The sequence below is a fragment of the Nerophis ophidion genome, linkage group LG04 (genome assembly GCF_033978795.1).
Source record: "Nerophis ophidion isolate RoL-2023_Sa linkage group LG04, RoL_Noph_v1.0, whole genome shotgun sequence".
NCBI classification, from domain to species: Eukaryota; Metazoa; Chordata; class Actinopteri; order Syngnathiformes; family Syngnathidae; genus Nerophis; species Nerophis ophidion.
Window position 1 is genome coordinate 6,663,512 of NC_084614.1, and position 25,117 is coordinate 6,688,628.

Here is a 25,117-nt window from a genome sequence, read left to right on the forward strand (position 1 = left end):
AAAAGACTATGACAAGCTATTCACTGAAACCACTTAAACTGGGGTTGATCATGTGTGCAGTACCCCCACCCCTCCACAGGGGGCAACCATGAGTCACAATGAACACTCCTTCAACCCTGACAAAAATGGGACTTTTTTTACCAAGTATAAACGGTCCAAGTGCTCAAGTCCTTGTTTCCTGTGGGACCTTTCAAATGAAGGACATCACCAAACTTGTGCATGAATATATTTTTTCTTTGTTTTGTATTGAAATTGCTGACTTGGTGATGTCTTTTGTGTTCAAAGTTGTGTTGTTTTTTTTGTCTCCGGTTTAATACATGTTGTGCTAAACACACAACCATGTTGGCTGTTTCACTTCCATATGTTTAAACATCCATCCATCCATTTTCTACCGCTTATTCCCTTTTAGGGGTCGCTGGCGCCTATCTTAGCTACAATTGGGCGGAAGGCGGGGTACACCCTGGACAAGTCGCCACCTCATCGCAAGGCCAACACAGATCGACAGACAACAATCACACACTAGGGCCAATTTAGTGTTGCCAATCAACCTATCCCCAGGTGCATGTTTTTGGAGGTAGGAGGAAGCCGGAGTACCCGGAGGGAACCCACGCATTCACGGGGAGAACATGCAAACTCCACACAGAAAGATCCCGAGCCTGGATTTGAACCCAGGACTGCAGGACCTTCGTATTGTGAGGCACTAACCCCTCTGCCACCGTGAAGCCCATGTTTAAACATCTGTACTTTATTCCGTCAATCTATCCACACTTCACCTTCTACTTTATCGATGTTTACGTTTGTATGTTCGGTCTTGCAAACCTAAATAAAAGGTGATGTGTAAATAAACACATCTGGGGAAAGAAAACAATTCGAAAGAAGGATCATCATGCTGTTAACTATCTGCGCGGTTGCACACGCTGGAAAGGAGTAGCGAGGGGGCAGAATAATGAATTTATTGACAGTGCATTGTTAAAGCCGAAGTGTTTACTTTGCAATTTAGTACCGTATTTTTCGGATTATAAATCGCAGTTTTTTTCATAGTTTGGCCGGGGGTGCGATTTATACTCCGGAGCGACTTATGTGTGAAATTACTAAATGATAAATGGGTTGTACTTGTATAGCGCTTTTCTACCTTCAAGGTACTCAAAGCGCTTTGACACTACTTCCACATTTACCCATTCACACACTGATGGAGGGAGCTGCCATGCAAGGCGCCAACCAGCAACCATCAGGAGCAAGGGTGAAGTGTCTTGCTCAGGACACAACGGACGTGACGAGGTTGGTTCTAGGTGGGATTTGAACCAGGGACCCTCGGGTTGCGCACGGCCACTCTCCCACTGCGCCACGCCGTCCCTTATTAACACATTACCGTAAAATACGAAATAATATTATTTATCTCATTTGCGCAAGATACGAAAAAAATGTCGGCAATCGTCACACACACGTCAACCAATAAGAATTCGGCGGGGGAGGGTCATGGAATGCTAACTGCTATATGCTACTGCCGTAGCTATTAAAATGGATCATTTCAACGTCGGCGGTAACTTGAAAAAAGTGAAAAGGGCTGAGCAAAAATGGCAATCGTGTAGTGCAGATTACATGCTGGACGTAGTGAAATATGCAGCAGAAAAGGACAAGAGGAAGCGGCGCATACCTTTGGAGTTGGCAGAGTTGTTTAGAAGCCACATCCAGGAAGAAGATTTCATGGGATTTATGGATTAGGAGTGAGAGATAGTTTGGTAAAGGTATAGCATGTTCTATATGTTATAGTTATTTGAATGACTCTTACCATAATATGTTAGGTTGCTTATTTATGCCTCATATTACCTACACTTATTCAGCCCGTTGTTCACTAGTCTTTATTTATTTTAAAACCCCTTTCAAATGTCTATTCTTGCCTTTGGCTTTCATCAGATACATTTCCCACAAAAATGTGACTTATACTCCAGTTTTTTTCCTTCTTTATTATTCATTTTCAGCCGGAGCGATTTATAATCCGAAAAATACGATAAAGTCAGTCTTCAAGGAATGGAACCTTTCCGTGTCCGGCCCCGGAGTCCTTGGGCCCTTGAAATTGCAGCCCTCTTCATTATGTTGTTGAATAGACCTAGTACACGGTCTGAGATGATAAACCTACACACATTTCTGACATATGTTCAGTTTTGAGAGTGCTGAAGCCCTTAAGAAGGTTTGCGTTGGCAGAATAACAACATTATCGATAAAAAGTAATTATACGAAGTATTTAAATCAGGGGCGCTAACACTTTTTCTGCAGGTGAACTAATTTTCAATTGACCAAGTCGAGGAGATCTACCTCATTCCCTATTTATAATTTATATCTATTTATTTATGAAAGAGACATTTTTGTTAACAAGTTAATGGTGTTTAATGATAATACAAGCATGTTTAACACACATAGATTCCTTTCTTTCATGAAGACAAGAATATAAGTTGGTGTATTACCTGATTCTGATGACTTGCATTGATTGGAATCAGACAGTGGTGCTGATAACGTCAGCATTTTCAAATGGAGGAAAAAAAAAAGTCCTCCTTTCTGTCCAATACCACATGAAAGTGGTTGGATTTGGCATCTCATTTGTCGTTTTTAAAGACTTTGTTATGAGAGTAGCATATATGTGTGTGTGGCCCTTTAATGTCTGGCAGCAGGTGAGTGACGTCAGTGACTGTGCGGGTGGGCAAGCAAGTGAGAAAGCGGTCGCCGAGGGCGGGGGAGAAATACATTGGCATCAAACTCCGGAGCTTGCTAGCTTGTGCACGCTAGCTTTCTGAGACTCTTATTTTGTTAGCGCAGGCAGGATGAAACAGGTCTTTTATGGTGAAGACAGGAACTGTGCAGTCGGTCTTTAGAGTTTTGACGGTAGGTACGGAGTCTCTAGAAATAAAATGTGTTTCTCTGCGTCCGCCCTGTTGGTGATTTTTTTTCTTAAATATGAGCTCGCAGCAGCCAGCGTCATCTCACAAGATCCTCGGGTGCCGAGAATGTCAAACAACTGACGAAAGTGAAGTCTTGGTATGATTGATGATTGCTCATTTTTATGTCTATTTTTTAATGCCTGGCTTGAGATCGACTGACACACCCTCCGAGATCGACCAGTCGATCGCGATCGACGTAATGGGCACCCCTGGTTTAAATATATCAAGTGGGTCAGATTATTCAAATAGATATTGTCTTTCATGTACAACATGTATTTTTCTGGACGTCACTGGTAAAAGTTGATTTGCTACCAAGTGTAATGTAGAAAAAACCCTGCCATCTACAGGCATATTAGGGCTTTCTCTTTTCCTGTTAGTCTAGTTATGTCACTAAGCTTGAACCCTAGGACTTATGTGGGCTCCGGAATACAGGTACAATCAGGTAGTGGACTAACCTTCCCAGTGCTCTGGAGAATGGTTGTCCTGGTCCTCCATACTCTCTCCCTGCTGACAATGTCTCTGGTCACGTCCACTTCTGCATCCACAAAGCTTCTCTGTTTCACAGTTATGTCGTCATCCAAGTCGGTTTTGATGGTGGAGCGTTTCTTGGCCATGATCTTGGCTTTGATGGCGGCGATCTTCTCCACGGACATGGCCTCGGACAGAGATCTGCAGGGGCAGGAAGCGGACCGTTGGCATTGCTGATAGAACCCATGTCTGCCCAACCATCGAGCATAACATTACCTCATTTTTAAGTCAGTCTACGGCGAAAAACATGCTGTTCAGATGTTGGTCTTAGTCTAAACCACTCTCTCAAACAAAGGATTCTCACTCAAGACTTGGAATCTGCACAAAACTCTCCATTGTTTTCATACCTTCAACCCAAAGGTTTACTCAGACCGTCACATAGAATAATGGTGCGTTCCATTTACCTCGGAAATCCTAGGAGGCAATGACATCACAGCCCAGTTGTAAGTGTTCCAGACCTATCCATCCATCCATCATCTTCCGCTTATCCGAGGTCGGGTCGCGGGGGCAACAGCCTAAGCAGGGAAACCCAGACTTCCCTCTCCCCAGCCACTTCGTCTAGCTCTTCCCGGGGGATCCCGAGGCGTTCCCAGGCCAGCCGGGAGACATAGTCTTCCCAACGTGTCCTGGGTCTTCCCCGTGGCCTCCTACCGGTTGGACGTGCCCTAAACACCTCCCTAGGGAGGCGTTCGGGTGGCATCCTGACCAGATGCCCGAACCACCTCATCTGGCTCCTCTCGAAGTGAAGGAGCAGCGGCTTTACTTTGGAGTTCCCCCCGGATGGCAGAGCTTCTCACCCTATCTCTAAGGGAGAGACCTGGAAACTCATTTCGGCCGCTTGTACCCGCGATCTTATCCTTTCGGTCATGACCCAAAGCTCATGACCATAGGTGAGGATAGGTGTCCCAATGATCCTAGGAGCTATGTTGTGTCCGGGGGCATAAAGCCCCCTGGTAGGGTCTCCCAAGGCAAACAGGTTCTAGGTGAGGGATCAGACAAAGAGCAGCTCGAAGACCTCTATGAAGAAGAAAAAGTATGGACCCAGATTTCCCTCGCCCGGACGCGGGTCACCGGGGCCCCCCTCTGGAGCCAGGCCCGGAGGTGGGGCACGATGGCGAGCGCCCTGTTCCCATGCGGCCCGGCCGGGCACAGCCCGAAGAGGCAACGTGGGTCACCCCTCCAATGGGCTCACCACCCATAGCAGGGGCCATAGAGGTCGGGTACAATGTGAGCTGGGCGGCAGCCGAAGGCAGGGCACTTGGCGGTCCGATCCTCGGCTACAGAAGCTAGCTATTGGGACGTGGAACGTCACGTCACTGGGGGGGAAAGAGCCTGAGCTAGTGCGCGAAGTCGAGAAATTCCGGCTGGATATAGTCGGACTCACTTCGAGAGGGTTCCAGACCTAAGATGGCCAAAATCTATTCTTGGCCTCGCCTTGTCGTAATACATTGGAGAAGATGCACTCTTTCTGGATGAAGAGGAAAGCCATGCTATTGCTGGCCGTGAAAAAAATACGGTGTTTACACGACAGTAGCAAAAAAAAACTCATGAGAAGTGCTAATAATGCATATTATAGAACAGGGGTCGGGAACCTTTTTGGCTGAGAGAGCCATGAAACCGAATATTTTAAATTGTATTTCCATGAGAGCCATATAATATTTTTTAACAGTGAATAGAACTAAATGTGTGCATTTTTAAGAAATACCAACATTTTTAGACTATGATAAGTCTCTTATTCTTTTTAATCAATCAATCAATCAATCAATGTTTATTTATATAGGCCCAAATCACAAATGTCTCAAAGGACTGCACAAATCATTACGACTACAACATCCTCGTAAGAACCCACAAATCAGTGGGTTCAGAATAACACTGTTATTCTGAAGCTAACCAATAATAAATCAAATACTTCTTACCATTAATGCAACTTCTTGAACAGGTGCAGTAGAAAACGGATGGATGGATTAAAATGCATGAGAATGTTTTATATTTTGAACATTATTTTTAACACTGTGATTACAAGCGGAATTATTCATTACTTATCGTGTTAAGCAATGTCAGCTAAGATTTATCTGAGAGCCAGATGCAGTCATCAAAAGAGCCATAGGTTCACCTCCTGGTACCCCAGCACCTCCAAAACCCTCAAATCTAGACTCCAAACATCCCAGAATAAGCTAATCCGGTTACTTTTAGACCTCCACCCCAGATCACACCTCAATCCAACCCACTTCTCCAAAGTGGGCTGGCTCAGGGTGGAGGACAGAGTAAAACAACTTGCACTGAGCCTAGTCTATAAAATCCGCTACACCTCCTTGATACCGAAGTACATGTCAAACTACTTCCTTAACGTAAATGACCGCCATAACCACAACACCAGGGGGAGCTCCACAAACCACGTTAAACCCAGATTCTGATCTAACAAAGATCTTAACTCATTCTCTTTCTATGCCACATCAATGTTGAATGCACTCCCAACAGGTATAAAAGTAAGTGCATCTCTATATTCCTTCAAAACCGCTCTAAAACAACACCTCCAGGCAACTTCAACCCTTTACTAATACCCTCCTCCATTCACATCCCATCTCCCCGGATTATAAACAACTCAAATGTACTTCTAATGTATATACTTGTTCTTATGCTATGTGAACTCACTATGCTCTCTGCTGGCTGTACATATCCTACTAAATAAGACCTACACTGTTTCAATGTCCACATTTCTCTGTTGATGCAATTGTTGATGACCGAAGTTCTGATATCAACCAAAGCTCCTCATCCCACCCCCCGTATTGTAAATAATGTCAATAATTCAATGTACATACTATGATGATTAACTTGTGTGATGACTGTATTATGTTGATAGTATATATTTGTACCATGAATTGATTAACGTGGACCCCGACTTAAACAAGTTGAAAAACTTATTCGGGTGTTACCATTTAGTGGTCAATTGTACGGAATATGTACTGTACTGTGCAATCTACTAATAAAAGTATCAATCAATCAATCAATCAATCAATACCCCTGTTATAGAAGCTTATGGTCAGCATTCAGAGCAGCCACCTTGGAAGCCAACTGGTGAGAATGCAAATCCACCATCTAGAAATTGCTCTTAAATTCCCACTTCCCAGTCCAAATGGAACACACCTTTACATGTGGATTTTAATTCCAATTGTTCATCGTTATTTTTGGAGGGACTCGGACTGCACCTATTTTTCGTTTTCTTGAATCGATGAATCTATCGATTATGTTTTCGATGAATCTGTAGGAGGGCAAGTATATATTCGAGACAATACCGCCATACCGGTATCTTTTGACGGGCCTTTTTTTACGGCCGTTTGCGCTTCTCTTTGCCGCACAGGGCATTTTCTTGGCTTCGACCTGGCGCGCACCTAGGCTTCTCTGGCACACAATGGCCGCTTGGATGAAAATCTATCACCACCACCGGAGTTGTAAAAATACAACTACGACAACTTCAGATTGTTTTGTCTGCTTGACTTCGACCCAAAAAGTACAACAAGCCCGTTGTGAAAATGCGCATGTCACAATTAATCCTCCTGACAAAACACTTTAAAATTGTGAGGGAAAAAAACTGAAGAACACAATGAACTTAGACTTCATCTCAGCCCATCTATGCTAAAGCAGAAATACAAACTCTTCTATGCATCAACGACCTCAGTTGTCATTTCCACATATGAATCCTGTGCCAAGTCAACAAAAAGGAGGTCGCAACTATTCAAGAGTACTCTGGGCATTGATCGGCAAATACAAACTGTGCAATGTGTGAAGAAGAACAAGGTCAAAGACTGACACTATTGCACAAAAGACAATCATTTATCAATCTGCAGGCTCTCTTGAAGCTAGGTTATCAATTGTAATTTTAGGTTGGGTGGAGGGAGAGGAGTCACATCCCTGCTTTACAGGGACACAAATTGGTATGTCAGACTCAGCCCTGTCTTGGTTAAACTCTTATCTTACTGATAGGATGCAGTGCGTCTCCCATAACAGTGTGACCTCGGACTATGTTAAGGTAACGTGTGGAGTTCCCCAGGGTTCGGTCCTTGGCCCTGTACTCTCCAGCATCTACATGCTGCCGCTAGGTGACGTCATACGCAAATACAGTATTAGCTTTCACTGCTATGCTGATGACACCCAACTCTACATGCCCCTAAAGCTGACCAACACGCCGGATTGTAGTCAGTTGGAAGCGTGTCTTAATGAAATTAAACAATGGATGTCCGCTAACTTTTTGCAACTTAACGCCAAAAAAACGGAAATGCTGATTATCGGTCCTGCTAGACACCGACCTCTATTTAATAATACAACTTTAACATTTGACAACCAAATAATAAAACAGGGTGACTCGGTAAAAAATCTGGGTATTATCTTCCACCCAACTCTCTCCTTTGAGTCACACATTAAAAGCGTTACTAAAACGGCCTTCTTTCATCTCCGTAATATCGCTAAAATTCGCTCCATTTTGTCCACTAAAGACGCTGAGATCATTATCCATGCGTTTGTTACGTCTCGTCTCGATTACTGTAACGTATTATTTTCGGGTCTCCCCATGTCTAGCATTAAAAGATTACAGTTGGTACAAAATGCGGTTGCTAGACTTTTGACAAGAACAAGAAAGTTTGATCACATTACGCCTGTACTGTATATACCTTTATATACATATATACGTACATATATACCTATACTGTATATACCTTTATATACATATATACATACCTATACTGGCTCACCTGCACTGGCTTCCTGTGCACTTAAGATGTGACTTTAAGGTTTTACTACTTACGTATAAAATACTACACGGTCTAGCTCCATCCTATCTTGCCGATTGTATTGTACCATATGTCCCGGCAAGAAATCTGCGTTCAAAAGACTCCGGCTTATTAGTGATTCCTAGAGCCCAAAAAAAGTCTGCGGGCTATAGAGCGTTTTCCGTTCGGGCTCCAGTACTCTGGAATGCCCTCCCGGTAACAGTTCGAGATGCTACCTCAGTAGAAGCATTTAAGTCTCACCTTAAAACTCATCTGTATACTCTAGCCTTTAAATAGACCTTTTTAGACCAGTTGATCTGCCGCTTCTTTTCTTTCTCCTATGTCCCCCCCTCCCTTGTGGAGGGGGTCCGGTCCGATGACCATGGATGAAGTACTGGCTGTCCAGAGTCAAGACCCAGGATGGACCGCTCGCCTGTATCGATTGGGGACATCTCTACACTGCTGATCCGCCTCCGCTTGAGATGGTCTCCTGTGGACGGGACTCTCGCTGCTGTCTTGGATCCGCTTTGGACTGAACTCTCGCGGCTGTGTTGGAGCCACTATGGATTGAACTTTCACATTATCATGTTAGACCCGCTCGACATCCATTGCTTTCGGTCCCCTAAAGGGGGGGGGGGTTGCCCACATCTGAGGTCCTCTCCAAGGTTTCTCATAGTCAGCATTGTCACTGGCGTCCCACTGGATGTGAATTCTCCCTGCCCACTGGGTGTGAGCTTTCCTTGCCCTTTTGTGGGTTCTTCCGAGGATGTTGTAGTCGTACTGATTTGTGCAGTCCTTTGAGACATTTGTGATTTGGGGCTATATAAATAAACATTGATTGATTGATTGATTTAGTGTACTCTTCCATAGTATACTAAAGGAGGGCCTTTATTTGAATTACTATTGCGACATCCAGTGGACACATTGAGAACTGCAGTTTCTTGCATTTAAAAATGCAGCTCTTTTTTTTACACTTGGCAAACTCCGGGCATGTGATCTGAACTTCATGAAAAAAAGAGTGAAAATAAGCCGGGGGGTCTGGGGCCAAGCTTCCATTTTTAACTTCATCATTTCTAATGGAAAACCCTACTTTTCATCACCGGATTATCAACAAGCGTAGATGTTGGCAGGTATGGCAAAGAGACGGATCAACGTTTCAACACACATTGGAGGTGGGGGGAAAAAAAAATAAATAAAAACTGAAAATACTTTTTTATATTTTTACAGAGCTAAAAAAAAGAGGGATTTCCGACTATAGATGCAAAAATGCCATGCCTGAAACTGCATTAAACCTGATCCCACCCGCAGGCCGCATGTTTGACCCCCCTGACCTAATAGCTAGCTAACATGGGAAAAATGAATCAACAATATAATTCTATATACATTGACTTTATTACAGTGCTAAAACTAATCAATAGTCAATACACCCGTGTGCTGCTTTTAAACATCACAAAACTATTTTTAAATGTTCAAGTTTTCAGCTCTTTGTCTTTTCCTTTCTTTTATGCTAGTTACTGAGCACATGCTTCAAAACCCTTCAGCTGCAGAGGTGGGTAGTAACGCGCTACATTTACTCCGTTACATTTACTTGAGTAACTTTTGGGATAAATTGTACTTCTACGAGTAGTTTTTATGCAACATACTTTTACTTGAGTATATTTATAGAGAAGAAACGCTACTTTTACTCCGTTCCATTTATCTACATTCAGCTCGCTACTCGCTACTTTTTTTTAATCGATCTATTAATGTTTGTTTTGGTTTATGACGGAGCTTCAAGCCTGCGTTTCACCAATCAAATGCAGTCACTGGTGACGTTGGACCAATCAAACAGAGCCAGGCGGTCACATGACCCGACTTAAACAAGTTCAAGAACGTATTGGGGTGTTACCATTTAGTGGTCAATTGTACGGAATATGTACTGTACTGTGCAATCTACTAAGAAAAGTTTCAATCAATCAAGAGTGTAAAGGAAAAAAAGACACTTTTTATTTCAACCATACTTCCTGTCAAAAGCCTAAAGAATGATCGCACAGTTCCTGTCTTCACAATAAAAGTGCCGCTCCATCGCGCCAGCGCTAACAAAATAAGAGTCTCCGAAAGCCAGCCCAAACAAGCTAGCAAGCTACGGAGTTTGCCGCCAATGTATTTCTTGTAAAGTGTATAAAAACCAATATGGAAGCTGGACAGATAAGATGCCAAAAACCAACGACTTTCATGTGGTATTAGACAGAAAAGAGGAACTTTTTTTCTCCTCCATTTGAAAACGTGGACATTATCAGCACTATACTGTCTGATTCCAATCAATGCAAGTCATCAGAATCAGGTAATACACCAACTTATATTCTTGTCTTCATGAAAGATAGGAATCTATGTTAAACATGCATGTATATTCATTAAAACACCTTGAACATGTCAACAAAAACGGCAAAATAAATACATATGAATGATATACTGTATATATATATATATATATGTACACATATATATATGATTTGTGTGTGTATGTATATATGAGGTAGATCACCTCGACTTGGTAATTTACTAAGTAATTGATAAACGTTGAAAAACTTATTGGGGTGTTACCATTTAGTGGTCAATTGTACGGAATATGTGCTATACTGTACTATCTACTAATACAAGTTTTAATCAATCAAATCAATGAATGAATGCCTACTGAGGCTATGGTGCTGTTAAGTTATTGTGGCTCAATGTGGCATTTTTTAATGTATTATTATTTAATATATATTATTGTTTTAGTTGCTTAAGAGATATTCCTGGCTCTGAATTTGCTCGTTGCTATTTTGATGTTTTTGTGCATTATTTGTTGCCGTAATCAGGTTACTCATCAGTTACTCAGTACTTGAGTAGTTTTTTCACAACATACTCAAGTAAATATTTGGGTGACTACTCCTTACTTTTACTTGAGTAATAAATCTCTAAAGTAACTGTACTCTTACTTGAGTACAATTTCTGGCTACTCTACCCACTTCTGTTCAGCTGTATTTCAAAGTCATAAAAAGTAGTAAATATGTTTATAAGTGGACTCGTTGACTAAGGGTTAAAATAGTGTTTTGTTGCAGTCCTACTCGACTTAGACAGCCTTCAGCACCTAACTACAGGTTTTGTTTAAGAAGACAGATACTGGAGTGGAAATATCAGTTCTGCTCCAAGATTGGAACAATGAATTACCCCCCCAAAACATTTTTTTTTCTAAGTAGAAACCTTGATCACCTACCTAGGTTCCATTCCAGAGGCTAATCTTTCCTGTGATAAAATGGCAACCAAGGTGATCAAAAAGGTCAACCAAAGAACGAGATTCCTCTACAGAATCTCCTCTCTGGTCAACAAAAGCACCTTGAGGATTCTAGCGGGAACTCTCATTCAACCCTTCTTCGATTACGCTTGCACCTCCAAAACCCTCAGATCTAGACTCCAAACATCCCAGAATAAGCTAGTCCGGTTACTTTTAGACCTCCACCCCAGATCACACCTCAATCCAACCCACTTCTCCAAAGTGGGCTGGCTCAGGGTGGAGGACAGAGTAAAACAACTTGCACTGAGCCTGGTCTATAAAATCCGCTACACCTTTTTGATACCGAAGTACAAGTCAAACTACTTCCTTAACGTAAATGACCAACATAACCACAACACCAGGGGGAGCTCCACAAACCACGTTAAACCCAGATTCCGATCTAACAAAGGTCTTAACTCATTCTCCTTCTATGCCACATCAATGTGGAATGCACTCCCAACAGGTATAAAAGTAAGTGCATCTCTATATTCCTTCAAAACCGCTCTAAAACAACACCTCCAGGCAACTTCAACACTTTACTAATACCCTCCTCCATTCACATCCCATCTCCCCGGATTATAAACAACTCAAATGTACTTCTAATGTATATACTTGTTCTTATGCTATGTGAACTCACTATGTTCTCTGCTGGCTGTACATATCCTACTAAGTAAGACCTACACTGTTTCAATGTCCATTTCTCACATGATATCATTGTTGAGGACTGAACTATGCTGATATCAACCAAAGCTCCTCATCCCACCCCCCGGATTGTAAATAATGTCAATAATTCAATGTACATACTATGATGATTAACTTGTGTGATGACTGTATTATGTTGATAGTATATATTTGTACCATGGATTGATTAACGTGGACCCCGATTTAAACAAGTTGAAAAACTTATTGGGGTGTTACCATTTAGTGGTCAATTGTACGGAATATGTACTGTACTGTGCAATCTACTAATAAAAGTATCAATCAATCATCAATCAATCAATCAATCAAAGAACGCACCTTGAAATGGTATGACCAGAGATAGAAATACTCTGACCTAAAAGGGAACTGCTCTTTTTTTGGAATGTTAAATCATTCACAAGACAAGAACACATGTGTGTGGTTTTCTACTGCATTCTAAAAGGTAAATACATGTTATCAAAAGTCAGTTTACACGAAGTCTGCTGATGAAGTGCAGTAAAAGACCTCCATACAAACCCCGTTTCCATATGAGTTGGGAAATTGTGTTAAAATGTAAATATAAACAGAATACAATGATTTGCAAATCCTTTTCAAGCCATATTCAGTTGAATATGCTACAAAGACAACATATTTCATGTTCAAACTCATAAACATTTTTTTTTTGTGCAAATAATCATTAACTTTAGAATTTGATGCCAACAACATGTGACAAAGAAGTTGGGAAAGGTGGCAATAAATACTGATAAAGTTGAGGAATGCTCATCAAACACTTATTTGGAACATCCCACAGGTGTGCAGGCTAATTGGGAACAGGTGGGTGCCATGATTGGGTATAAAAACAGCTTCCCAAAAAATGCTCAGTCTTTCACAAGAAAGGATGGGGCGAGGTACACCCCTTTGCCCACAACTGCGTGAGCAAATAGTCAAACAGTTTAAGAACAACCTTTCTCAAAGTGCAATTGCAAAAAATGTAGGGATTTCAACATCTACGCTCCATAATATCATCAAAAGGTTCAGAGAATCTGGAGAAATCACTCCACGTAAGCGGCATGGCCGGAAACCAACATTGAATGACCGTGACCTTCCATCCCTGTATCAAAAACCGACATCAATCTCCAAAGGATATCACCACATGGGCTCAGGAACACTTCACAAAACCACTGTCACTAAATACAGTTGGTCGCTACATCTGTAAGTGCAAGTTAGAGTTCTACTATGCAAAGCGAAAGCCATTTATCAACAACATCCAGAAAGGTCCCCAGCTTCTCTGGGCCCGAGATCACCTAAGATGGACTGACGCAAAGTGGAAAAGTGTTCTGTGGTCTGACGAGTCCACATTTCAAATTGTTTTTAGAAATATTCCACATGGTGTCATCCGGACCAAAGGGGAAGCAAACCATCCAGACTTTTATCGACGTAAAGTGTAAAAGCCAGCATGTGTGATGGTATGGCGGTGCATTAGTGCCCAAGGCATGGGTAACTTACACATCTGTGAAGGCACCATTAATGCTGAAAGGTCCATTCAGGTTTTGGAACAACATATGCTGCTATCTAAGCGCCGTCTTTTTCATGGACGCCCCTGCTTATTTCAGCAAGACAATGCCAAGCCACATTCAGCACGTGTTACAACAGCGTGGCTTCGTAAAAAAAAAGAGCGCGGGTACTTTCCTGGCAAGCCTGCAGTCCAGACCTGTCTCCCATGGAAAATGTGTGGTGCATTATGAAGCGTAAAATAGGACAGTGGAGACCCCGGACTGTTGAAGGACTGAAGCTCTACATAAAACAAGAATGGGAAAGAATTCCACTTTCAAAGCTTCAACAATTAGTTTTCTCAGTTCCCAAACGTTTATTGAGTGTTGTTAAAAGAAAAGGTGATGTAACAGCGGTGAACATGCCCTTTCCCAACTACTTTGGCACGTGTTGCAGCCATGAAATTCTAAGTTAATTATTATTTCCCAAAGTTTGAACATCAAATATTTTGTCTTTGTAGTGCATTCAAATGAATATGGGTTGAAAAAGGATTTACAAATCTTTGTATTCTGTTTATATTTACATCTAACACAATTTCCCAACTCATATGGAAACGGGGTTTGTACTAAAGGGTGTCGGTGTGGAGGAGAATGTTGCTAAATACGTGACTGACAACATTGCATCTATGTAGACAAGACCCAAGTCTGCTATGATGCTTGACAGAGAAGACAGAAGTCCACCTGATCTGGTCGGTCTGTACGATGCCCTCCTTGTGGCCCTCCAGACGAGCAGCCAGACGCTCTTTGTCCAGGCGCACTCGCTCCTCATCCTGAAGGTTACAACACAACATTTGCATGTGAATGACATGATTGTCCCACTGTGCATGCTTTCATTGCCACAATGACAATAAACCACCTGAGAAAACACCTGGCTCCACAACATTACAATTCAGTAACATAATAGGTCGACGTATTCATCAAAACAAGGTAGAAGTTTTACTCAACTGTATTTACATTTTTGTCCACTGTCTGCTATACCACTACGAGCATGGTATCGCGATACTAATGAATCACAAACAGTATTATACTCCGTTCGAAATGTACCGTTTCCCCCTTGTTTATTTCTTGAACGCATACGCACAGAGTACTTACAAGCAGACACAGTGTGTAGACAGAAAAGCAGAGGAGCATGTTGGGCAGCGCACACACACAGAGTACTTACAAGCAGACACAGTGTGTAGACAGAAAAGCAGAGGAGCATGTTGGGCAGCGCACACACACAGAGTACTTACAAGCAGACACAGTGTGTAGACAGAAAAGGGAGAATGGACGCATTTGGTGTAAAAAGTCAAGATAAAGGTGAAGTTATAACACTGAACCACCCTCGGGAAGAGCTGTTTTAACACATGGCTGTCTAGTTTTGGCTACTTCTAAATCGCTAATCCTCGTCTCCATGGCGACGGATAAAGTAAGGTTCTTACAAGTATTGCTATCACTGGAGGATGAGGAATAGCTAAACATGCTTGACTACACACCGTAGCTCACCGGCGTCACAATGTAAACAAACACCATGGGTGGATCTACACCTGACATCCACTGTAATGATACCAAGTACAAGAGCGTATCTAGTTGATACTACTATGATTACATCCATCTTTTTTTTTCCAAATGTATATTATGTTTATAAAGTCAGTAAATACGTCCCTGGACATAGGAAGACTTTGAATATGACCAATGTACGATCCTGTTACTACATGGTATCGGATCGACTCCTAAATGTGTGGTATCATCCAAAAGTAATGTAGAGTATCAAAGAAGAGAAGAATGAGTGATTATTACATTTGAACAGAAGTGTAGATAGAACATGTTAAAACAGAAAACAGTGCGACACCTACCCTTTACATCAGTATTTATTAACCATATTACTATTGCTTTATTTGATATTTTACTCTATTGTATGATCCTGTAACTACTTGGTATCGGATCCATACCTAAAAGTGTGGTATCATCTAAAAGTAATGTAGAGTATCAAAGAAGAGAAAAATGAGTGATTATTACATTTGAACAGAAGTGTAGATAGAACATGTTCAAACAGAAAACAGTGCGACACCTACCCTTTACATCAGTATTTATTAACCATATTATTATTGCTTTATTTGATATTTTACTCTATTGTATGATCCTGTAACTACTTGGTATCGGATCCATACCTAATAGTGTGGTATCATCCAAAACTAATGTAGAGTATCAAAGAAGAGAAGAATAAGTGATTATTACATTTGAACAGAAGTGTAGATAGAACATGTTAAAACAGAAAACAGTGCGACACCTACCCTTTACATCAGTATTTATTAATCATATTATTATTGCTTTATTTGATATTTTACTCTATTGTATGATCCTGTAACTACTTGGTATCAGATCCATACCTAAAAGTGTGGTATCATTCAAAAGTAATGTAGAGTATCAAAGAAGAGAAGAATGAGTGATTATTACATTTGAACAGAAGTGTAGATAGAACATGTTCAAACAGAAAACAGTGCGACACCTACCCTTTACATCAGTATTTATTAACCATATTATTGCTTTATTTGATATTTTACTCTATTGTATGATCCTGTAACTACTTGGTATCGGATCCATACCTAATAGTGTGGTATCATCCAAAACTAATGTAGAGTACCAAAGAAGAGAAGAATGAGTGATTATTACATTTGAACAGAATTGTAGATAGAACATGTTAAAACAGAAAACAGTGTGACACCTACCCTTTACATCAGTATTTATTAACCATATTATTGCTTTATTTGATATTTTACTCTATTGTATGATCCTGTAACTACTTGGTATCAGATCCATACCTAAAAGTGTGGTATCATCCAAAACTAATGTAGAGTATAAAAGAAGAGAAGAATAAGTGATTATTACATTTGAACAGAAGTGTAGATAGAACATGTTAAAACAGAAAACAGTGCGACACCTACCCTTTACATCAGTATTTATTAATCATATTATTATTGCTTTATTTGATATTTTACTCTATTGTATGATCCTGTAACTACTTGGTATCAGATCCATACCTAAAAGTGTGGTATCATTCAAAAGTAATGTAGAGTATCAAAGAAGAGAAGAATGAGTGATTATTACATTTGAACAGAAGTGTAGATAGAACATGTTCAAACAGAAAACAGTGCGACACCTACCCTTTACATCAGTATTTATTAATCATATTATTATTGCTTTATTTGATATTTTACTCTATTGTATGATCCTGTAACTACTTGGTATCAGATCCATACCTAAAAGTGTGGTATCATTCAAAAGTAATGTAGAGTATCAAAGAAGAGAAGAATGAGTGATTATTACATTTGAACAGAAGTGTAGATAGAACATGTTCAAACAGAAAACAGTGTGACACCTACCCTTTACATCAGTATTTATTAACCATATTATTGCTTTATTTGATATTTTACTCTATTGTATGATCCTGTAACCACTTGGTATCAGATCCATACCTAAAAGTGTGGTATCATCCAAAACTAATGTAGAGTATAAAAGAAGAGAAGAATAAGTGATTATTACATTTGAACAGAAGTGTAGATAGAACATGTTAAAACAGAAAACAGGGCGACACCTACCCTTTACATCAGTATTTATTAACCATATTACTATTGCTTTATTTGATATTTTACTCTATTGTATGATTCTGTAACTACTTGGTATCGGATCCATACCTAATAGTGTGGTATCATCCAAAACTAATGCAGAGTATCAAAGAAGAGAAGAATAAGTGATTATTACGTTTGAACAGAAGTGTAGATAGAACATGTTAAAACAGAAAACAGTGCGACACCTACCCTTTACATCAGTATTTATTAACCATATTTTTTTTGGTTTATCTGGTATTATATTTGATTGTATAATCCTGTAACTACTTGGTATCGGATCGACACCTAAATGTGTGGTATCATCCAAAACTAATGTAGAGTATCAAAGAAGAGAAGAATGAGTGATTATTACATTTGAACAGAAGTGTAGATAGAACATGTTCAAACAGAAAACAGTGCGACACCTACCCTTTACATCAGTATTTATTAACCATATTTTTTTGGGTTTATCTGGTATTATATTTTATTGTATGATCCTGTAACTACTTGGTATCGGATCCATACTTAATAGTGTGGTATCATCCAAAACTAATGTAGAGTATCAAAGAAGAGAAGAAAAAGTGATTATTACATTTGAACAGAAGTGTAGATAGAACATGTTCAAACAGAAAGTGCGACACCTACCCTTTATATCAGTATTTATCAACCATATTATTGCTTTATTTGATATTTTACTTTATTGTATGATCCTGTAACTACTTGGTATCAGATCCATACTTAAAAGTGTGGTATCATCCAAAAGTAACGCAAAGTATCAAAGAAGAGAAGAATGAGTGATTATTACATTTGAACAGAAGTGTAGATAGAACATGTTAAAACAGAAAACAGTGCAACACCTACCCTTTACATCAGTATTTATTAACCATATTATTGCTTTATTTGATATTTTACTCTATTGTATGATCCTGGTATCAGATCCATACCTAAAAGTGTGGTATCATCCAAAACTAATGTAAAGTATCAAAGAAGAGAAGAATAAGTGATTATTACTTTTGAACAGAAGTGTACATGAAACATCTTAACCCAAAAAATAAGCAGATATTAACAGTAAATGAAAAGATTAATAATTCTTTTTTTTATAGTTTGTCCCTCATAATGTGTATAAAATAATAGGTGTATAAATGATACAATATGTTACTGCAGACTAATTAGGAGTCTTAGTTTGTTTACTTCCTAACTAAAGGTGATATAGTACTGAATGTGATTGATTGGTAGTATAGCGTACAACCCTGGTGGGAGCTAAAGAACATGAGGTCAGATATGGCAAGTTGAGCTAGTTTGACGCGGACCTCTACTAAATTAACTACTAAAAGGCCTTAGTGGACACGTGTGGACAGCGCCTTTTAGCTCTTAGTTCCACAATTGTGTACACTACTGAGTTGGGCCACTTATACTGCCATCTGGTGGTGGCAGAAGAGTATAACTTACAATGGAATTTGGGGAAAAAAAAGTGAAAAAATAAGAATTAGCCTGTCAGTACACATTTGTGTACTTATGGACTAAGTGCATCACATGAAAATATGATTCCAATAAGCAAAGAGAAATAAAAAAAAGCATGTAAACAAACAGCTCCAGTCTGTATTCACCTCGATCCTTGGTTTTTTGGCTTCCGAAGACACTTCATCAGCCGCTCTTTTGACTTAAGTGAGCAGATGAAAAGAGAGTCAGGACATAAGTGAGGTGAGGTGAGCAGGTTGAAGTGAAAGCTACCTTGTGTGGGTCTTTGCAGGCCTATTTCTATGGGTGCACTCCTGTCAATGCTGGTGGACGTGGCTGGGAACACACAACATGACCAAGTGTCAGGAGTGATGGGACATGAGGACATGAAGACATCCTGCTGGTGCTACTCACAGCTCTCGCCATTCAGGTAGGACAGCAGGCCCTTTCTGTCAGGTCTCCGGACAACAGGGATGTTTTCTGTCTGGGAAATAAACGCAACAGTGGAGAAGACGAAAAGTGGCAATCTGTGAAAAGGTCAGCGGTGTGGGATTATTACCCTACAAAACGAAAAAGATGAAGAGGTGGAGTGCAAAACATGCCACAATACAGTGGTAAAGTGGTGAGACATTTTAATACAACAAATTAAAAGATGTAAAAAGATTCCTTGGTGGTCGTCGATACAATTCAGGGACAATTTTATTCTTGCAACATTGATACAATCCAGAAGGATTCAGTGAGTGGAGATCAAATCAGTAACTTTAGAGGCAGTGTGAGGTGATAGTGGACACTGCTGTATTCCAGTGGAAGGGAGGGATCTTTTAATACTTGATGGAGTGCCAACACTCCGGGTTGGGGAGGAGACCCTGACCCAAGTGGAGGACTTCAAGTACCTCAGAGTCTTGTCCACCAGTATATGGTGAGGTGGACAGGTGTCTTCAGTAATGTGGACGCTGTATCCAACCCTTGTGGTGGAGGAGGAGCTGAGCCGGAAGGCAAAGCTCTCAATTTACCGGCCGATCTACGTTCCCATCCTCACCTATGGTCATGAGCTTTGGGTTATGACCGGAAAGACAAGATCACGGGTACAAGCGGCCCAAATGAGTTTGGGTCTCTCCCTTAGAGATAGGGTGAGAAGCTCTGCCTTTCAGGAGGAACTCAAAGTAAAGCTGCTGCTCCTCCACATGGAGAGGAGCCAGATGAGGTGGTTCAGGTATCTGGTCAGGATGCCACCCGGACGCCTCCCTAGGGAGGTCTTTAGGGTACGTCTGACCGGTAGGAGGCCTCGTGGTAGACCCAGGACACGTTAGGAAGACTTTGTCTCCTGGCTGGCCTGGGATCCCATGGAAAGAGCTGGACCAAGTGACTGGGGAGAGGGAAGTCTGGGCTTCTCTGCTTAGGCTGCTGCCCCCAAGACTCCACCTCAGATAAGCGGAAGAAGATGGATGAATTGCCAACACTAACTGGGTCACGTGACACACGTGTGTAGCGTGTGTCACATGTAACACGTGTCACGTTATCATGTGTGTTGTTGTCCTGTTGTCATGTGTGTTGTTGTCATGTGTGTTGTTGTCCTCTTGTCATGTGTGTTGTTGTCATGTTTGTTGTTATCCTCTTGTCATGTGAGTTGTTGTCCTCTTGTCGTGTGTTGTTGTCCTGTTGTCATGTGTGTTGTTGTCCTCTTGTCATGTGTGTTGTTGTCCTCTTGTCATGTGTGTTGTTGTCATGTGTGTTGTTGTCCTCTTGTCATGTGTGTTGTTGTCATGTGTGTTGTTGTCATGTGTGTTGTTGTCCTCTTGTCATGTGTGTTGTTGTCATGTGTGTTGTTGTCTTCTTGTCATGTGTGTTGATGTCCTCTTGTCATGTGTGTTGTTGTCCTCTTGTCATGTGTGTTGTTGTCCTCTTGTCATGTGTGTTGTTGTCCTCTTGTCATGTGTGTTGTTGTCCTCTTGTCATGTGTGTTGTTGTCCTCTTGTCATGTGTGTTGATGTCCTCTTGTCATGTGTGTTGTTGTCCTCTTGTCATGTGTGTTGTTGTCCTCTTGTCATGTGTGTTGTTGTCCTCTTGTCATGTGTGTTGTTCTCTTGTCATGTGTGTTGTTGTCCTCTTGTCATGTGTGTTGTTGTCCTCTTGTCATGTGTGTTGTTGTCCTCTTGTCATGTGTGTTGTTGTCCTATTGTCATGTGTGTTGTCATGTGTGTTGTTGTCCTCTTGTCATGTGTGTTGTTGTCATGTGTGTTGTTGTCGTCTTGTCATGTGTGTTGTTGTCATGTGTGTGTTGTTGTCCTCTTGTCATGTGTGTTGTTGTCCTCTTGTCATGTGTGTTGTTGTCCTCTTGTCATGTGTGTTGTTGTCATGTGTGTTGTTGTCCTCTTGTCATGTGTGTTGTTGTCCTCTTGTCATGTGTGTTGTTGTCCTCTTGTCATGTGTGTTGTTGTCATGTGTGTTGTTGTCCTGTTGTCATGTGTGTTGTTGTCCTCTTGTCATGTGTGTTGTTGTCATGTGTGTTGTTGTCCTGTTGTCATGTGTGTTGTTGTCCTGTTGTCATGTGTGTTGTTGTCCTCGTCATGTGTGTTGTTGTCCTGTTGTCATGTGTGTTGTTGTCCTGTTGTCATGTGTGTTGTTGTCCTGTTGTCATGTGTGTTGTTGTCATGTGTGTTGTTGTCCTGTTGTCATGTGTGTTGTTGTCCTGTTGTCATGTGTGTTGTTGTCCTGTTGTCATGTGTGTTGTTGTCCTCGTCATGTGTGTTGTTGTCCTCTTGTCATGTGTGTTGTTGTCCTCTTGTCATGTGTGTTGTTGTCACATCTAACTTGCTCATCACTACAGTCTTCAACTTGGCATCAAGTATAGAATCTTTTCTTTCTTCTACTCTGCCTTCACTCCCTTCTACAACCGTGTTGGAAACTTGGATGTGAGGACTGCACACGGCCCAGCCCTAGGGTGAGGTGACGTGGTGCTAGTGTGGGTGTAGGTGACGTGGTGCTAGTGTGGGTGCAGGTGTAGGTGCTAGTGTGGGTGCAGGTGTAGGTGCTAGTGTGGGTGCAGGTGTAGGTGCTAGTGTGGGTGCAGGTGTAGGTGCTAGTGTGGGTGCAGGTGTAGGTGCCACTCACTGCTGCCCTGCGCACGTAGGAGGAGTGTGGCAGGTGCACGTTGTTGAGCAGGAAGAGGATGGAGTCCAAGGTGTAGTACTCTTTGGGGTGGCCCTCCTTCCCCGTCCTGCAGGGGTGGAGACAAGGTGGGGCACATTTCGGTCGGTGTTTTCCAACGCACCGATTCAAACTTTAGTGTTCAGTGAGACGTGAAAAAAACGCCATTTCAGTTGTAAGCTTGACCGTTTACTTTTGACAAGTCTTCATAGACGAGATGGTGAAAAAGTGAAAAGAAGAAAGAGACACAATAAATGTACAATAAATATAAACAACTTTAGCTCCGAATTAAAGCAAAGCAGTCACTAATACAAAAATATTATCAAGTAATTATGTAAAGAATATTGACTTCAGGACAACACACATGCATTCCACTTTTCTGCTGCTCCCTAATCTCCGTTCCGCATTTTCCAGCACACCTTCAACACATCCACAGGTCCGTGTCCTAACCTTTAAGACGGCCAGGCGAATTAAAAGTTACAGTAAAAAGGTCAGCGGTGTGGGATTATTTTACCCGACAAAACGAAAAAGATGAAGAGGTGGAGTGCAAAACAACGCCACAATAAAGTCAAGCATGGTGGTCAAGTGGTGAGACATTTTAATGCAACAAATCGGATCAAGCATTGAGCGAAATACCAATACAAGCGATATATGGAGCTGTGACCACTGTCCTTTATCATTGTTAAGTTGAACTGCACACTGCCTTCAACCCAAAGAGAGCTGCTTTACATGCGCGTGAGTTTAGAGCGAATGCCATCACAGACGCAATTGAACATATGCTACACGCTTGGTGTGTAGCATATGTAGCATGGTGTAGTTAGCAGGGTGTAGATAGCACAGTGTTGATGTCAGTATGCTGTAGTTAGCATGGTGTGGATGTTAGCATGGTGTAGTTAGCATGGTGTAGTTAGCACGGCGTTGATGTTAGCATGGTGTAGTTAGCATGCTTCAGCTAGCACAGTATTGATGTTAGCATGGTGTTGACGTTAACATGGTGTAATTAGCATGGTGTAGTTAGCACGGTGTTGATGTTAGCATGGTGTAGTTGGCATGCTGTAGTTAGCATGCTGTAGTTAGCAGAGTGTTGATGTTGGCATGGTGTAGTTAGCACAGTATAGATGTTAACATGGTGTAGTTAGCAGGGTGTTGTTGTTAGCAGGGTGTAGTTAGCAGGGTGTAGTTAGCAGGGTGTAGTTAGCAGGGCGTAGTTAGCAGGGCGTAGTTAGCAGGGCGTAGTTAGCAGGGCGTAGTTAGCAGGGCGTAGTTAGCAGGGCGTTGATGTTAGCAGGGTGTTGATGTTAGCAGGGTGTTGATGTTAGCAGGGTGTTGATGTTAGCAGGGTGTTGATGTTAGCAGGGTGTTGATGTTAGCAGGGTGTTGATGCTAGCAGGGTGTTGATGCTAGCAGGGTGTTGATGTTAGCAGGGTGTTGATGTTAGCAGGGTGTTGATGTTAGCAGGGTGTTGATGTTAGCAGGGTGTTGATGCTAGCAGGGTGTTGATGCTAGCAGGGTGTTGATGTTAGCAGGGTGTTGATGTTAGCAGGGTGTTGATGTTAGCAGGGTGTTGATGTTAGCAGGGTGTAGTTAGCAGGGTGTAGTTAGCAGGGTGTTGATGTTAGCAGGGTGTTGATGTTAGCAGGGTGTTGATGTTAGCAGGGTGTAGTTAGCAGGGTGTTGATGTTAGCAGGGTGTTGATGTTAGCAGGGTGTTGATGTTAGCAGGGTGTTGATGTTAGCAGGGTGTTGATGTTAGCAGGGTGTTGATGTTAGCGGGGTGTTGATGTTAGCGGGGTGTTGATGTTAGCGGGGTGTTGATGTTAGCGGGGTGTTGATGTTAGCGGGGTGTTGATGTTAGCGGGGTGTTGATGTTAGCGGGGTGTTGATGTTAGCGGGGTGTTGATGTTAGCGGGGTGTTGATGTTAGCGGGGTGTTGATGTAAGCGGGGTGTTGATGTAAGCGGGGTGTTGATGTTAGCGGGGTGTTGATGTTAGCAGGGTGTTGATGTTAGCAGGGTGTTGATGTTAGCAGGGTGTTGATGTTAGCAGGGTGTTGATGTTAGCAGGGTGTTGATGTTAGCAGGGTGTTGATGTTAGCAGGGTGTTGATGTTAGCAGGGTGTTGATGTTAGCGGGGTGTTGATGTTAGCGGGGTGTTGATGTTAGCGGGGTGTTGATGTTAGCGGGGTGTTGATGTTAGCGGGGTGTTGATGTTAGCGGGGTGTTGATGTTAGCGGGGTGTTGATGTTAGCGGGGTGTTGATGTAAGCGGGGTGTTGATGTTAGCGGGGTGTTGATGTTAGCGGGGTGTTGATGTTAGCGGGGTGTTGATGTTAGCGGGGTGTTGTTAGCGGGGTGTTGATGTAAGCGGGGTGTTGATGTTAGCGGGGTGTTGATGTTAGCGGGGTGTTGATGTTAGCGGGGTGTTGATGTTAGCGGGGTGTTGATGTTAGCAGGGTGTAGATGTTAGCAGGGTGTAGATGTTAGCAGGGTGTAGATGTTAGCAGGGTGTAGATGTTAGCAGGGTGTAGATGTTAGCAGGGTGTAGATGTTAGCAGGGTGTTGATGTTAGCATGGTGTAGTTAGCAGGTAGTTAGTGGGGACTATGAGGGAGAAGATAAGTTCCAATAAAGAGTATGCGAGGCGAGGAGGCCTAGAAGTGAGAGAAGCGGCGGACTAACCCCCAGATGATGTAGTTGGTCTTGACATTCTTGGGCCAAGAGAACTCTCCGAAGATCACCTCCTCCCCCTTGGCGACTATCTCCTTCTTCTGGATGTTGTACTGCCGCAGCACGCTCAGCACGTCCGCCATCTTCTTCTCCCTCTTCTTCTTCTTCTTCCCCGCTTATACCAACACCTGCCCGCGCCGAATGCCTGCACGTAATACACTTCAAGGACCCCGCTTATACCAACACCTGCCCGCGCTGAATGCCTGCACGCAATACATTCCAAGGACCCCGCGTATACCAACAACTGCCCTCGCTGAATGCCTGAACGCAATACACTTCCAAGGACCCCGCTTATACCAACAACTGCCCTCGCTGAATGCCTGCACGCAATACACTTCCAAGGCGCTGTTTTGTACTGTTTTCATAATGTTTTATAATGTTGTATATTGATGTTTGTCTTACTGTTTATAATTGTTGAAATTTATGAATAAACCTTTAAAAAAAAAAAAAAAAAAAATA

At 41.9% G+C, this 25,117-nt stretch overlaps 1 protein-coding gene across 2 annotated transcripts in view; it reads right to left on the minus strand.

Annotated features, from left to right (window-relative positions):
* LOC133550808 (parafibromin) overlaps nt 1–24,819 on the minus strand; it is a 56,128-nt gene extending 31,309 nt beyond the window's left edge. Inside the window, exons 1-7 of one of the 2 annotated variants that reach the window (XM_061896859.1) lie at nt 24,611–24,819; nt 21,901–22,006; nt 19,204–19,273; nt 19,063–19,125; nt 18,939–18,991; nt 14,426–14,514; nt 3,389–3,602 (exon numbers count right to left, since the gene is read on the minus strand). In XM_061896859.1, the coding sequence (XP_061752843.1) occupies nt 3,389–3,602; nt 14,426–14,514; nt 18,939–18,991; nt 19,063–19,125; nt 19,204–19,273; nt 21,901–22,006; nt 24,611–24,741 (726 nt within the window). In that variant the 5' untranslated portion in view covers nt 24,742–24,819. The remainder of the gene's footprint in view (nt 1–3,388; nt 3,603–14,425; nt 14,515–18,938; nt 18,992–19,062; nt 19,126–19,203; nt 19,274–21,900; nt 22,007–24,610) is intronic. The other variant, XM_061896860.1, reaches the window with a different exon arrangement.
* Between the last annotated feature and the right edge of the window lie 298 nt (nt 24,820–25,117).